Source organism: Kwoniella mangroviensis (assembly GCF_000507465.2).
Source record: "Kwoniella mangroviensis CBS 8507 chromosome 1 map unlocalized Ctg01, whole genome shotgun sequence".
In the NCBI taxonomy this organism is placed as follows: Eukaryota; Fungi; Basidiomycota; class Tremellomycetes; order Tremellales; family Cryptococcaceae; genus Kwoniella; species Kwoniella mangrovensis.
Genome location: NW_027062533.1, coordinates 3,358,653 through 3,373,941, shown reverse-complemented (window position 1 = coordinate 3,373,941; position 15,289 = coordinate 3,358,653). Strand labels below are relative to the sequence as shown.

At 43.5% G+C, this 15,289-nt stretch overlaps 7 protein-coding genes across 7 annotated transcripts; 3 read left to right on the top strand and 4 right to left on the bottom strand.

Moving 5' to 3' along the window:
- Positions 1–231: 231 nt before the first annotated feature.
- On the bottom strand, positions 232–3,437 carry I203_101253 (uncharacterized protein; the record flags this gene model as incomplete). The annotated part of the gene is made up of 14 exons (XM_065516847.1): positions 232–283; positions 359–655; positions 785–795; positions 877–954; positions 1,027–1,130; positions 1,206–1,291; positions 1,418–1,801; positions 1,865–1,930; positions 1,996–2,070; positions 2,155–2,294; positions 2,395–2,416; positions 2,513–2,761; positions 2,898–2,993; positions 3,124–3,437. 14 exons carry the CDS (start codon positions 3,435–3,437, stop codon positions 232–234), a joined length of 1,974 nt encoding a protein of 657 aa, XP_065373665.1.
- A 687-nt stretch (positions 3,438–4,124) lies between these two features.
- Positions 4,125–5,183, bottom strand: I203_101252 (uncharacterized protein; the record flags this gene model as incomplete). The annotated part of the gene is made up of 1 exon (XM_019146205.1): positions 4,125–5,183. The coding sequence occupies one exon, from the start codon at positions 5,181–5,183 to the stop codon at positions 4,125–4,127; it is 1,059 nt and encodes a 352-aa protein (XP_019004764.1).
- Positions 5,184–6,518: 1,335 nt separating this feature from the next.
- I203_101251 (uncharacterized protein) lies at positions 6,519–7,811 on the bottom strand (the record flags this gene model as incomplete). Its single annotated transcript, XM_019146204.2, has 5 exons — positions 6,519–6,616; positions 6,709–7,256; positions 7,362–7,493; positions 7,607–7,735; positions 7,804–7,811. 5 exons carry the CDS (start codon positions 7,809–7,811, stop codon positions 6,519–6,521), a joined length of 915 nt encoding a protein of 304 aa, XP_019004763.2.
- Positions 7,812–8,270: 459 nt separating this feature from the next.
- Positions 8,271–9,415, top strand: I203_101250 (uncharacterized protein; the record flags this gene model as incomplete). Its single annotated transcript, XM_019146203.1, has 3 exons — positions 8,271–8,567; positions 8,664–8,941; positions 9,130–9,415. 3 exons carry the CDS (start codon positions 8,271–8,273, stop codon positions 9,413–9,415), a joined length of 861 nt encoding a protein of 286 aa, XP_019004762.1.
- Positions 9,416–10,087: 672 nt separating this feature from the next.
- I203_101249 (uncharacterized protein) lies at positions 10,088–11,351 on the top strand (the record flags this gene model as incomplete). The annotated part of the gene is made up of 6 exons (XM_019146202.1): positions 10,088–10,237; positions 10,317–10,337; positions 10,436–10,489; positions 10,549–10,560; positions 10,648–10,690; positions 10,744–11,351. 6 exons carry the CDS (start codon positions 10,088–10,090, stop codon positions 11,349–11,351), a joined length of 888 nt encoding a protein of 295 aa, XP_019004761.1.
- Positions 11,352–11,511: 160 nt separating this feature from the next.
- I203_101248 (thioredoxin) lies at positions 11,512–12,214 on the bottom strand (the record flags this gene model as incomplete). Its single annotated transcript, XM_019146201.1, has 5 exons — positions 11,512–11,561; positions 11,618–11,675; positions 11,771–11,891; positions 11,957–12,021; positions 12,080–12,214. 5 exons carry the CDS (start codon positions 12,212–12,214, stop codon positions 11,512–11,514), a joined length of 429 nt encoding a protein of 142 aa, XP_019004760.1.
- Positions 12,215–12,560: 346 nt separating this feature from the next.
- Positions 12,561–15,101, top strand: I203_101247 (uncharacterized protein; the record flags this gene model as incomplete). Its single annotated transcript, XM_019146200.1, has 9 exons — positions 12,561–12,573; positions 12,650–12,703; positions 12,767–12,825; positions 12,897–13,218; positions 13,303–13,412; positions 13,461–13,836; positions 13,907–14,339; positions 14,394–14,995; positions 15,076–15,101. The coding sequence occupies 9 exons, from the start codon at positions 12,561–12,563 to the stop codon at positions 15,099–15,101; spliced, it is 1,995 nt and encodes a 664-aa protein (XP_019004759.1).
- Between the last annotated feature and the right edge of the window lie 188 nt (positions 15,102–15,289).

Genomic DNA, 15,289 nt, shown 5'->3' with positions numbered 1-15,289 from the left:
CAGTGAAACATGAAACACGAGTATGTACTGTATGTTGCGTCAAATATGTTCATTATTGATGCCAGGTATCCTATTATATTGATTCATTGATGATCAAGTACAGTACAGCGTACAACATGTTCAGAAAAATAATCTAATTCTCCCTGTATAATCCGAAATCTTGCTTCCTTGATATGATGTCTTGTCCTGTACCGTTGCCGATTGCTCCCTTCCCATTCCATATTCATATGTTCATACAGGTCGTATTTCCCGTTTGGTATCTTCCTTACGTTCTTGATCCTCTCTATCGAAAGTCAACAATCAGTTATCAACCTGATCAACATTTTTCACAGCAACTGTAGTAAGACAATCCACTCACATATCCTTTTCTCTTTCTTTACCGTAAAGCACTTCCCTCCTAACCTTCCTCAATTCCTCTTCGTCATTTTCTTCTTCTCCATCCCCCTTCCGCTGGGGGTCATTTAGTCCACTCTCCTCCTCGGCAATATGAACTTTTTGCATCCTTTCCTGATGTTCCTTCTCTTCCCTTTCGGCGTTGGCTTTCAACTCTGCCGATTTCTCTTCTTCAGTAGGTTCAGATGAGATGTGCAAAGTGCGTTTCAGAGTGGAAATGAGGTTTTGTTCACGTTTGGTTATCTTGGCGTATTTGGATAAACTAAAATACCAAAAAAAATCAGTTTCTCCAACTCATGTGGATGAAATGATCACATCTGGGAGCATGGATGAAGGGTAGCAGGGGATAGGAGACTGGTATGAGTACTACGATGATAATGATAATGCTCACCCCCATAATGACTAGATACAGTTGACGAATACCGAATACCATCAGTCAATGAGATTCACTGTTTCTTTCAGCATACGATTTCTCATACTCACCAGAACACTCTTGGCAATCTTGACATGACTCAAATCCACGCCTCTATTCTCAAGCTGACCAATGAAAGCTCTAAAGTGCTATATAACGAAGGCACAAAAAGTCAGCTATATGTCCTAGAACTAGTTCGTACCCTGCGTAGAATAGCCAACCTCGATGGACGACCTATAATGTCCACTTAACGGATTGAGCGATTTGATCAATCCATGTTTAACCACTATTATACCTGCCGATGTGACCTTGCCTCCAGCCAGGACTATAAACACATCATATGTCAGCTTTTCGTCATTAATGTTATGATGGCATACGTCTTGATAGCGTGCGAACGTACACGAAGAATGTTGGAAATTGCCACTTTGCTTGATCCCGACAAACAAGTTTAACTTCATATCACTAACGTAGATCCAGGTATTCCGTCTGCCACAAGCGAAAAGTTCAGAGCATCGTCAGTTATTTTCTAAGGTTGTAAGCCCCTATCGAATCCGAGGTATTCGACAAGTAACATAGATACAAAACAACTCAGCGATGAATGATCGTACCCACCTGACAGTCTTCCTCAACAATTCCTTCCTCATCCCTCCAGGAGTCAATCTCTTCTTCTTTCTCTCCAACCAGCCCTTCTCTTCGTCAGCCTTGTCCAACCCTACATAATGGGTATCCTCATTATCATCCAAATCCGATTCCGCCGAATAGCTATCCGACGATATCGACAGATCACTCGCAGATCCATATGACGATGGGGTCGATCCGGTTTTGCGGGATTTCCGAGCTTTCCAAGGTGACTTTGTTGTAGTCGTATAATCATCTTTACGTGGTAGTTGCTCGTCTTCGTTATCTGAAGAGTTATCCTCTGGTATTATCCCTTTTCCTTCGCCTGCATCTTTCCATCTGCTTGCTGCTGTATCGACAAGCTCGTTGTTCCTCGCCCTATGACATTTCCCGTGTTAGCTCTTCATCGCATGACTGTATATCTAAGGCGATGTAGCTCACCATCTTAACAGCCCGTCTTTATCCACTTTGACCAAGTAATTAAGTCGTTGCTCGGCGGATAGATACCTATCAAACCAAAGTTGAAATTCAGAAGATGAGCTTGAAAAGATTGAATCTTGGTACAAACTGACATGATTCGTTCCTTCTCCAATCTTTCTCGAGGCATCTCCTCCAAATCCAGATCCTTCCCTTCACCCCTATCGAGCCTGGATTTCAAAAGAAAAACTGAGTCAGCTAACAACCTTGGAGGATAGTATAATAGCTGATATTACAGGAATCTATCGACTCACCATCTGAAGAAGTTATCCTGGGTTTCAGCTTCTTTCCATTTCCTGAAATAGTATTTCATGTTACTTCCTGTATTGTACGTTGCATGATAATTAGCTGAATTCAATTTGGGTAAGGAGCTCAAAGGCTTAACTAACCATATCTATGCTGTTTGAGGGAAACGTAAAGGAAAGATTGACATGGTTAGCATCTCGCTGAATATCATATCGAGTAGATTGCAATCTCATCGACGCTCGACTCACTTTACCATCAATCATTTCCAGCCTATACAACATTGATCCCAATTATTCAGCAGTTGAACCTTCTCATAAGACACCCTCTGGGCTGTCTCACATAATGAAGCCATATTGAGACACTCACCAATGTTGCTGTTCCAGCGCCTTACTCTGAAAAGGTAATACCTCATTCTCATCCCTACCCTTACCCTTATCGGTGTTTTGATCCTTGGCAATAGGTAAACTGAGACTACCCCAAAACGTTGCTCGTCTAGCTTTTTTGGTAGATTCCGGTATCTCTTCTGATGGTATATCCTCGGTAAGCTCTGAAGGAGGATTATAAAGGCCCTCGCCCGATTCCAGTCGAGAAGCAGCTTGGACTGCTCGATGCCATCTGATCAGCCACGGGATGTTAGTAACACTGGATTAACATGATTTTAACAGAATCCATCAGAAGAGAGGCTGGTAGATTATGTCCAGGTTTTCAGACGATATCGTATTCCATTGGCATGGTGAAGAAGTGAACTCACCTAGACTTCACATCATTCTTGTTATCTAATTGACCTTTCCAATAAGTCTGTTCACCCGTCTGTTTCACCAGATCATCCCATCTTGCATCGCGCTGTCTGAATGATCCGTAATCAATCAAACCATCATACAATCAGCGGTGATCCAACCTATCGTCATAGCAAGATATAGGATAACATTTGGCAAAAAAAAAAATGTCTAGTGTACTCATTGTGAGCGTATACATACAATTTCATCCCTTTGACCATCTTCCTATCTCTATACCCCCTAAAATGCCTTTGAATGACCACCGCCGCTCCTTCCCTCCTCTGCAGCAGCTCTTGCGGCTCTTCATCCCTCATTCTTTCATATTTCCTATGTATCTCATCATCTTCCACTGTAGTGTGATCGGACTGTTTGGAAAAAGTGGATACAGGCGGTGCGAGGCTGAATACAGATTTCATTATATCTCTCTTCCTCGGCTTAGAGGTTGCATCGGGTTCATGATCGTTTGTAGTAGAAGTATTATCTGAGACAGAGGGATGCTGGAGGCTGTTTGACATTGCGTTTGTTTCCATAGGGTATATATATATGTAGATGTGGCGATGTGATTCCTGTGAGAGTATGGACTATAGATTGATGTTAAGAGAGAAGGACGACTAAACACCTCGCATATATGGTGTTAGTCCAAACTCGGAAGAAAGGAATGTGGTTTGATGTCATATAGTTCGGAACTGTGGTGCTTATACCTTGACCGATAAGAGGCTAAGACTGCCAAGAGAAGCTCGAAGTGTATATGGTATGAAAGATGTCAAGGGTATATAAAAATCTGGTATCAATCAAACAATGCCGAGGGGGAGAGAGAGGTATGAGTGATGTTATGTTGTACTGATGCTGTTGCTAAATGCAGCGAGCGAGTAACGTAACCAAATCTCTGTCTCGCTGTTCCTGATCGATTCGTCACCACGTCCCATGGCCAAGGCTAAAAATAACAACTCGACTGGCGGACTGCGTGTTGTAGGAATACTTTGCTGTCCAAGTCATCATCATATGCAGAGTAGTTCAAGCACAGTGTATATGCATGAAACGAGAAGGAAAGTAAAAAAGGCCTAAAAGACAGAGACAGAGACAAAGAGACTATTTTTGTTTTTGTGTATTTTCTATATTTTCTACCTAAAATACCTGACACACAAACGACCAAAGAACAAAAGCGAAGAAAGAAATATCACCTGAGAACAAAATAAATAAAACTAAACCAATACGAAACCTCCCTCATTGAATCCCAAAGCCATACCCACAACACCTCCCAAGACCTTGCCCTCATCCTCAGTGAACCTCTGTATACCCAACTCATCGTCCTCCTCATCATATTCATCACTTTCATCCGCATCTATCAAATCAGCTTCGTTCTTGAGACGGTTCAGCCATAGTGGCTCTTCGTTCAGTTCCGAGTACCTGAGTGGTGGTGTGCCGCACACTTCCTCCTCCTCATCCTCAATCGAGGTGGTCGACGAGCTCGAGAGAGATCTGATAAGTGGAGGCGGTAATGAGAACTCTTCGATATCTTGATAATCATCGTGGACTGTCTGATAAGCTTGAGGATGGAGGTAGATCGATTCGTCCCAATCTGAACTTGATTGAATAGGTTCGATAGGTGATGGCGGAGCGAGTGTAGATGAAGAGATGGGTAAAAGTATCGGAGTGTCCAATAAAGAAGATCTTTCTATCGTTGAGCCGGAGCGATGGACATACGACGGTTTGATCTCAACCGAGAAAGAACCTTCGTCTTCCTCTTCTTCTTCTTCCTCAGCTACACCGGTGATAGTAACTTGAGGGATAGTAGAAGGTGATAGCGTAGGAGAAGGGAAAGTGAAAGCTTCAAATTGGTTGCTATCAAATTCCAAATCCATATCATCAAAGACGATTTCAGAGACATTCGATTCTACCCATTCGTGAGTGACTTCTTGGGGAGATTGGAAATCATCTTCACCGAAGGAAGATACGAGATCTTCAAACCATCTTTCTTCATTCTCATTGACAACTTCCTCCTCTTCGAAACTTTCTTCAGAGATGACATCTAATCCCATTGTTGAGTAAGAATCCAATTCGACCCGGAGGTCAATGTTGGACCCTCCTTGGACGGACTTCCAAGCGCTCTTGATTGATTCCTTGACCAAAACGCCCTTGAGCAATTCAGGTCCTTCGTCGTAAAGCGATGCGTCCAAAGTGGATAATTTTCTTTCCGAGATGGAAAGTAGCCTAAACCCTACAGGGGTTAAGGTGGGTTTGGAAGTTGATTCGAATCTCATTTCGTCGATATCAATTTCTCTTGATGGGTATAAAGATGAAAATTGCTTCTTTGAAGCTTTTGTTGTTGTGAATATATCGTAGTTGTAATTATGCGATAAACCGTTTACAGTAGTAGTAGGAGCAATGACCTTTGGCAATTGGTCGACGACGTCTAATCTTTTAGACTCGGTAGTGATATAGTCTGGATCGACTGACTTAGCGGTGGTGGTCGTTGGACTTGTTCGTTGGTCAATGGTGGAGGTGGACCTCGGGCAAGGATGACAAACTGGATTGTATGGAACATTTTGGATAGTCTTGTTGAAAGAGGACTTTGTCGGTGAGGACGACGTGGTGATTGTTTATTTATTGGGTAAGGTTATAAAAGTGAAGTGGGTGTGAGAAAAATGGGAACGACTGTTTGGGTTTGGGTCGTTGAGTAGCGCAGTGCAGCAGAGCAATTTAGTAACACATCTTGAATAGATGTATAGGCAGTATGTAAAGTATAGAAGTGATAGTGTTGATGAAGAGAAGAAAGAAGAGAAAGGAAGAAAGGGGGAATATGCCGTGTTGTTTATATGGGATATATATGTATACGTGGATGAATAAGCTTATGGCGTGAGAATGCGAAATTGATTGGATTTAGATTACCTCAAATCGAGTCAACCGAATAAACTGAATAAAAATGATTAGTCACTCCGGGCGCGTACGGTTCTTTACGGAACCGGTTTAACGTGATTCGGACATGCCAGTCAGTATACTCGTATCACCCCAATCCAAGATCTAGCCAGTCAGATTCAAGATCAACCAAGATCCAGTCAGCCATGCCCCTATTTAAACGCGCTCTTGCCAAGAGTGGGCATGGTGGGGCTCACCCCTCGGCCGAGTCATCTCTACCTTTATATACTTCTGCCTCTACCTCTACCTCTGCGTCTGCGTCGGGTCGACGTTGATCTTCGGGGGCAGCTTTGATTGGATCAAAATAGAGTCCGAGTCCGGTCTTACGGGCTCGGGCAGATAATTCGTAATTCCCAAAGAGCCTTTTTGGGCTTTGTATACATGACTGCGATACGAATCACTGGTTTCAGCATCCCGATATCTGCTCAGTCCCGGATGCATCAACAATGGGCGTCGGGTGAGAGGATTGACGCTGCATTCGCGATACGTGCGCATTCCTTCAGCGTTAGAGCTTCCAGGAATACGTCCGGAACTACATCGACGAATCGACTGAATCAATCATTAGACCACGATGGTATTTGGATTACTTTGACTATGTGTTTATTTTGTGTATTCATTTGGAATATGGATATGGTATTACATCTATGATCTATGTATATATCTATCTACGTGGACTCTTTTTATATCAGATCATCCACGAACTCCGCAAAGTCTTCATACACCTTATCAGGTCGATGATCCGTCTGTTCACTCTCAGGTCGATATTTCCCAGTACGCACTATATCATGTATCAGAGTGATAGATCAGTTTACAGTCCACAACTAGTACGAACATGGATAGTGATCAGATGTTTGATCATACCGTACTTACCTAAAATCCTCTTCAACCCCAACTCCCTCGCTCCTTCTCCCAGATCATTCTGTATATCATCCCCTATCACACCTATCTCACCTTCTCCAATTTTGATACCATGATTATGCTGTAATCGTTGAATGGCGAGTTCGAAAAATGATTTAGTAGGTTTACCAACTATCAATGCCCTTTCTCCAGTGGCATGTTCAAGTAAATGAACGAATGGACCTATACCCAATGATAGACCCGCTGGTAGGCTGGATGTGGATGGAGATTGTTGGAAAGAAGCTTTATGTGGTGCTATCAATACTGCTTTTCTATCATCACCGTTCTTCTCGTTCTTGTCAGATGAGCTCGATTGTGATTGAGAGACGGGTTCTGATTTGAGTATGCGGAATGCCTTGTTGAGGTTGTCGTATGATAATGAAGGTGGATCCAGACCTAAGATGACTGAGTCGTACATCCCTTGGTCCTTTGAGGAGGAGGAGGAGGAGGAGGAGGAGGAGGAGGAGGAGGAGGAGGGGAATTCGGATTTGGCTGATTCGGACATTATCAGGTATGGTCGTCTATCAAAGCGGTCTATGGCATTAGCTCATCTGTCTGTTCAGCAGATTATCCAAATCCCTATAAACACAGCCGAGGATCTCATCTTCAAGAAGTCGGACACTCACCGAAATCCCTTCTCTTCTACTAGCTGTCTACAAGCACTCAAACTAGTCATCAACTCTTCCTGGGAAGCTCTGAAGCCCATTTCCCCTAATTTAGACAGCAACTGAGAGGAAGATTCTTTGGTCGAGTTTGAACTACATTTCATACCATCAGTCTCAACCCAGTCATCTATATTTCACTTCCATTTCAGGTGTTCTTGCCCCTTGGACCCTTTCTGTAAATCACATAAGACAGGGAAGCTACATACCAGAAGATGAATGGTATTCTCGCTTTCCTTAGCTTCTCGATAGCTTGTACAGCACCTTTGGTAGGTTCCGAGCCAAGGTGTAAGGTTCCATTGAGATCGATGAGCAGTGCCTTGAGCTTGAGATGATTTCTATCATCTCATCGATAAGTGAGATTGAATCAGATATTTTACCTGCCCGTAGAGAAACGTTCACTCACTTTGACATGATTAACGGTTCTCACTATGATGCGACCGAAGTAATTGATATATTTCTTCCTACTACCACACACCACTCCTGGTCTGCTTGATTATACAAGTATCGTCTGCGCTAATGACATCTATGTCTTGATAGTACTTTCGAGCAGAGGCTAGAGTACCTTCATGCATCAGAGGAACCCTTCTCATACAAGCATGCATCTTTGGTTTATCTGTCGTCTCTCACGTGGTCTGATGTCGTCACACAATGGAGACCCCGGATTTGACTATGTCCATGCTCCATTTCGATCGATAGCGACTGACTTTCATGGTAACTTGGCGTATTTGACGAGGGTAAATCATATTGCAATATAATATGTGAGACTGCCATCCATAGTGTTTGTTTGTCTGCATGTAAGAAAATCATTGTTTACTCTAAATCCAAGCTCTTGAATACCAAAAGAAGTGAAACCATCTACAATCCAACAAGATGTCGATAGCTATCATCCAAGGAGCTTCAGGCTCACTAGGTTCAGCCCTCGCTCGATATATCCTGAAAAACACAAACTTATCGGTATACGCTCTAACACATCGACCGAGATCTGGGGAAGGGGACTTATCCTCTAAGCTTCTTGAAGGCGATATCAAAGGTAAAGGAAAGGAGAGGCTGAGTGTTGTTGGGGGTGTGGATGTACGTAATGAAGATGGTTTAGCCAGAGCGGCTGAGATTGTAAGAGGTAGAGAAGGACAGGGGAGAGTGAGGTTGATAGCTTGTATGGCAGGTGTGGTGAGTAGCTCTTATCGACTGGTACATTATCAAATCATTCCGTAGGACCCCCCACCCCTTTTCCTTTTGCTAACTTATCTCGAAATGAATGTACAGCTACATCCCGAAAAATCCTTATCGTCCATCGACCCTTCACTCGCACTTGAACAATTCCAAATAAACACTCTAGGTCATATATTGACTTACAAACATTTCATACCCCTCATTCCTACCAAGAAGCAATTTGATAAATTGCGTTCATCCCCTGAATGGCAAGACGGTGAAGATCCTGCTCAGGGGCTGATAGGAAAGGAGAATAGTCTGTGTTGGTCTATGAGTGCTAGAGTTGGTAGTATAGGGGATAATCATCGTGGAGGATGGTATTCTTACAGAGCGTGAGTTGAGTTTCGGGATGCATTAAGGGCACTACTGTAACAGGAGATTTGAACCAGACAATGGATGAGAATGACCTCAACACAAAAAGTGACAGCATTAAGATAGCTCTCGTCGTTTACTCGCTTTTGCCTTGAGAGCTTGTCTATTCCACCCATTACCCCAAGCGTCTTAGCTGACACACCTCTAGCTCAAAAGCAGCTACGAACCAACTGATCCGCACTCTGGATCACGAACTGATCAACAAGAATTCCTCAGCTGTAGCAGTAGGCTACCATCCTGGAACAGTCATCACGTCATTTACGAAACCCGTCTTGGGTGAGAACATCAAGCCTGACCCCGAGCATGGGAGGTTTGACATTGATCAGGCTATCGATAAGATGACAGGCGTCATGGGACGGGTGAAGAGGGGAGATGAGGGGAAGAAGTGGGAAGGGAGGTGTTGGGATTGGAGGGGTGATAGAATTGAGTGGTGAAAACTTTTAGTATAGAAGTATATCATCATGCACAGTACAGAGGCGTCTTCGCAAAATTTACTAACAATGACATATCAAACGATTTGTACTTATTTTGATACATATTACAAATGCATCAGGTCGATCATCCTTTATAGATTTTGGGATAAAACACTTGATCCGAAATGTGTATGACCTTGCAAGTACAGTATATTCGCTTCCTTTGAGGTTTCATACCGTATCATCCTTTCCACTTTGTTATTTACCATCCAATCCAAGTGTCACACCCGACCAATGTCAAAGTCATATCGGATCATATGAATGACTGGGATAATTGCTGATACCTGTCCCAAATCGCGACGTTGTGAATTTTAGGATTCTCTTTGAGATCCAAGTATAGAACTAAAAATAAAAAACCACCGTTAAATAACTTCGTATAATAATCATACTCACAACGTAAAATTATCAAGAATCACTCATGACGAGAAAACATCTCTAAAGTTCATCTGTTGGTAAGCTATAAGTCAAAAAAACGCAACAAATCTCTCAAGAGAAGAAAATAAAATAAAGGGGGTATTATCCATCTCTACTGTATCGAAAGTACCAAAATCTCGTCTCATAGACAATAGTCTTTTTCAGTCACTTTGAGAAACCCAAAAATTACAGATTGTATAACCCTACTGTAATTACAGGATGGCGCCATTGGACCTCGGCGATGTAGGAGGAGCAGTAGCTGGTGCAGCTGAAACTGCCGTGGGAGGGGCCAAGGGCGCAGTGGAAACTGCTACGTCGGCTGGTGGAGGTGCTGCTAAGACTGCTGCTGGAGCTGTGGCGACTGCTACGGTAAGTTGGTTCTTGATGGAACAGACTCAGATGAGAGGGTCAGTTGAGCTGAGCTGATGCGTTTGTGGGGAACGAGCAGAATGCCGTGAACGATGCTAAAGTGAGTGATGGTCTACATGGTCTACAGGTTCAAACAAAAGACAATTCCCGGAACAAGTAAGTCAACTAACCTAGACATATACTGTGATTTGCGTTTAGGGCAAGTATGATGATGCGAAAGGCATGTTGGGCATGTTTACTAAGATGCAAGACGTGAGTGTCTCGGAATAACGAATGATCGACGCTGATTTTGTCATCCTTACGAGGCATAGTTCATAACCAAGGTGAGTTATATATATCAGTAATGAAACATGAAGTTCCAATGTATCACCGAGATTATCGTACTGAATACAAAAATTTGTTCCCTTAAGATCCAAGATGCCTGGGATAAGTATCAGACATTGATTATCTTCGGTACGTATAGTAAGTTTCTTCTTTCAACAGATACTGATCCCCCATACCGTTAGTCGTATGCTTCATCATCTTCCTCTACATCACCATGACCATCTATTGCTGTTATCACTTCATACACGACTTCTTCCGTTGTGCATGTTGTTGTGTCCGATGTACCTACAAATGCGAGAAATACCTATGGAAACATAGAGCTCCGATCAGTAACTGTCTGTGCAAACCATGCAAATCCCGTAATTCAAAGGGAGATAAGAAGAAGGAAAAGGAAGATTATCATAAATGTTCTTTAATCTGTTTGAAAACTGTACCGAGGTCGACTAGGATGGAATTGGAGAAACAACATGGTGATTTGCGTAAAGGATGGTTCGACTCGACTTATTTTGCTAGATCATGTGGAAGGGTTGAACTTCCTGAAGATCCTGAAGAAAGAGCGAAATGGCATTGGTATGGACACGAGGATCAGAGAATACATAGGATGATAAGTGGTTGTGTACCGAGTGGTAATGAGGAAGAAAGGTTGGAAAAGGAATATGAGAGAAGGAAGAAGAGAGAGAAGTATTGGAAGAACTTGACTAAAGGGGTTGACAAGTTGGGGGAAAATGCAGGGAGCTGGAAGAAGAGGGTCAACAAAGATTGGGCGAAGGAAAATGATCTGAAAGTGTAAAGAGGGATAGAATTCTGGGTATCTCGGTCAGTCGCGCTTGAGGTATCGCAAATCGCGAATGCTGTTAGTTGCGATTGCATTGTCATCTATCAGTATCCCAGGAATAGTTAGGAAGTTGTGGTATATCGTATGGTAAATGCATGATGCATTGTCAACCCGTCTAAAGCATACCAAGGAATTTCTTGATATCCGCATCCCCTCTGAATCCAACTATATACGGTATCAGCTGTCTGTCCACCAACAAGACGAAAGAAAGCGCAGCTCACCGAATTTGTTCTTCACCGCACCGTTCTTGAAAGCTACGACAGTCGGTAAGGCTGATACCTGTATCGCAAGATATTTCATCAGTCCATTTTCCAAAATCGCCTTCTGCCAGCAATTTGAGCAGCACGATTGCCCTCGAAATCCAGCTGACTCACCTTAAATTTAGCTGCTAATTCTGGGTAATCATCCACATTGACGGTCATCAGATCGAACGATGACTCAGGCACAGTATGACTCTTGAGTAATGGAGTAAGCACTCGACATGGCTGACACCATCTACCAGACGAACATCAGCTGGGATTCATGCGGTTCACTAGGTTGACACAGCTGAGTTGACTCACTCGGCGTAGAAATCGACTAAGACTGGTTTAGTACTTCCTTCGTCCAATGCTCGCTTGTTGAATGCCTATGAAGCGTAATGTATATATGAGCTCGGTCGGTTTGACAAACTCCACTTAGCTCACCTCCTCGTTAGCATCTAGGAAATGATCTCTTGCTATCCTGGTAGCATGGAATGATCGAGCCAAGACAGGTCGGAAGGATGGTCCCGCTGTGGCTGAAGGTCGAGCTGAGCGGAGAGCTTGATATAACGCGGTCATGATAGTAAATGTGACGATGTACGATGGGCAAGGGTGTTTGCTGCAGATATAAAGTGTCGGTGATGAATAGTCAGGCAAAAGACAGTTTACAAAGTCGAAAGATGTAGATGCTTTGATGCTTAGAAATCTCGGTTGAGTGATGTCAGCTTGTAAAGTATGGCGGCGATATCCGCACTACCTCGACCTCCACTTTTGATTTTTCAGAGAAGACAAACCTTGCTGAAGATGGATCAACTGTTGTTGATGATCATGATAATGAAAGCATATGAGGGAGTCATAACATACAACGAAAGAATAAATATACAATCAACGGTAGAGGGGCATCAAGAACCTTCTCAAGTGAAAAATGCCTAAAGCTAGTGAGCCCGACTCGAACAAAAGGAGTTTCTTTCACCTTTGCCGCTTATTGATTGTCTCAAAATTTGTTTTCCCCAGATAAACAGTCGAAAGGTCATAAGGGGAAGGTGTATTCTGTGCCGACCGCTCAGAGTAAGCTAAGGAGATTCCTGATTCGAACGATCGCATGTCAGCTGACTCTGAGAATCCATGTAGAGAAGAAAGGTCTGGAAGTACCCAAACTCCACTCCCTGGCGAACAAGCAAAAAGCAAAGGTCAGTGCTCACCGCACCTAATTGTCAGATATCTTCCCCTAATGCTCATACCAATTATCTGGATACCATAGATCGGTACCAGTACAGCAAGTCATCCTACGCCTCAATCATTGGCTACCCTCTCTGCAGCAGACCAATATGGACCCGAATCAACCGGCGCTGGATTAGGTGGAATATCATTCTACGAACCGATCGATGCTTCTCTCACCACTCGAGATTCATCTTCGAAAGCGTTTATGAGGGAGTTGAGAAAAGTGATAGAGAGAAGTGATGTGATCATACAAGTGCTAGATGCGAGAGATCCGGACGGGACGAGGAGTAGATGGGTGGAAGAGGAGGTGAGAAAGAGGGATGTACAGGGGAAAAAATTGCTAGCGGTAGTAAATAAGATTGGTATGTGATGATCTGATCAGCTTACAAAAGCGCTTGCCGTCAGAGAAGCGACTTCAAGCTAATAAATGAAATATTGAACGATAGATCTTGTACCCCGAGCGAATCTCGAAGCATGGTTAAAACACCTTCGTCATTCTTTCCCTACTATGCCTTTCAAATCCTCAACTCAGAATCAGCGTCAGCACTTATCGCAAGTAGCCGTACCATTAGCTCAACCAGCTGCTATACCAGGTCAACAACAGAATCTACCCGCTTTACCAACCACTTCATCATCTCTTGGTGCTCCCGCGCTCCTACATCTACTAAAACAATATGCCTTGTCTACTCCACATTCATCGTTGACAGTCGGTGTCGTGGGATATCCCAATGTTGGAAAATCATCTTTGATCAACTCACTGAAGAGATCAAGAGCATGTGCCGTAGCTTCCATGCCAGGTAAGACACGTGTGGTACAAGAAGTCGTACTAGACAAGGGAGTTAAGATTCTAGATTGTCCTGGTGTGGTATTGGAAGATATAGGTAGATCCACAGAAGGAGAAGAAGGAAAAAAGAAGCAAGCTGAGATCATGTTGAGGAATTGTATCAAGGCGGAATTGGTCGAAGATCCAATATCACCTGGTGAGAGATGCTATAGGCCCAACCGGTCGAAAGGAGGAGATAGCTGATAAATGTCTATATTGTCCATTAGTCGAAGTGATCTTAACGAAAGTAGATCCAGCTCAATTACAAAAACTATACAATATACCTTCCTACGATGGAGTACGGGATTTCTTAATCAAGATAGCCCTCACAAGAGGTAGACTATTTAAAGGAGGTATACCAGACTTGGAAGGATCTGCAGTGCAGATATTACGAGATTGGAACTCAGGTAAAATATCGTACTTCACCATACCTCCCGCCATTCATCCTTCTTCTGCGCCATCTCAGCCGCAGAAACCTGCCAATGCGGTCATACTGAATGGAGAAGATGATGTTGAGATGAGTGGAGATAAGGTTGGAGATGCCAAGATTCTGAATACTCTCAGTGAAGCGTTCACTTTAGACGGTCTTTTCGACAATCTAGGTGATGAAGCTGCCTGGGAGGGTGAAGAGGCTGCTGATACAGAAGCTACGGCTGAAGAGTAAGCTGCCCATATCTTCACACAATGGGTGGTATAGCTAACTTCCGATTGTAGCGTCGAGCTCGCACATGCCGCTTCAATACCTCAAACTCAAACTGTCGTGCCGATGTCCAAACCACCTCAGCCGATATACGCTAATTCGGACGATGAGGATGATTCTGACGCTGAATCATCTACTTTCCGACCACCTCCAATCGCATCATCATCAACCTCTTCCTTCCCCATTCAACCAGTCCTACCTCGTCAATCAGGCTTGCAGAATAACAGGTTATTCACAGCGGAGGAATTGGCAGTACTGCCAGCGGGGATGCTAGATCGCTCCAAAGCGAAAGCAGCCATGAAGAAAGCTAAAAAGAGACGTGCGGCAGTAGAGAGGACAGAGGGCGAATTGATGTTGGGCTTCATGGGTATGGATGTTGAAGAGCCTATGGCGGAATTAGAGGAGATTACTTCGGGCACCGAACGGGATATGATGGGAGGAGAAAGAAGTGTATTGAGTAAGAAGAGCAAGAAGGAGAAGCGAAAGGCTAAGAAGGATAAGGAAAACCAACAGAAACGACAGAATAAGACAATGGATATGGATGAAGAGATGGATGGAGAAGATGAAGATGGGAGAAAGGAGAAGGATTTCGCCAATTTCTTGGCTAATATGGGAGGTGAGTGGATAATTTCATTGGTCATTAGAGAATTTGTTGGACTGTGCGCTAATGATATTCCGTTTGATTCCTGCGCATAGCTGATGACTCCGATGAGGAATTGTAAAATCGTCATCGTGAGATTTCTAGACGCTTAGTCCGCGCATTGTATGCATTTTTGGTCATCGGTCATGTTGCTGAGAGGACCAGGTACTGTCGTCTTTTGGAATCCAGCTGACCTTGCTTACTCGACGAACATTGCTCAATGTTGATCAGTTGAAATTATAATACTAACCATCAAAGCCTTCTCCAAGT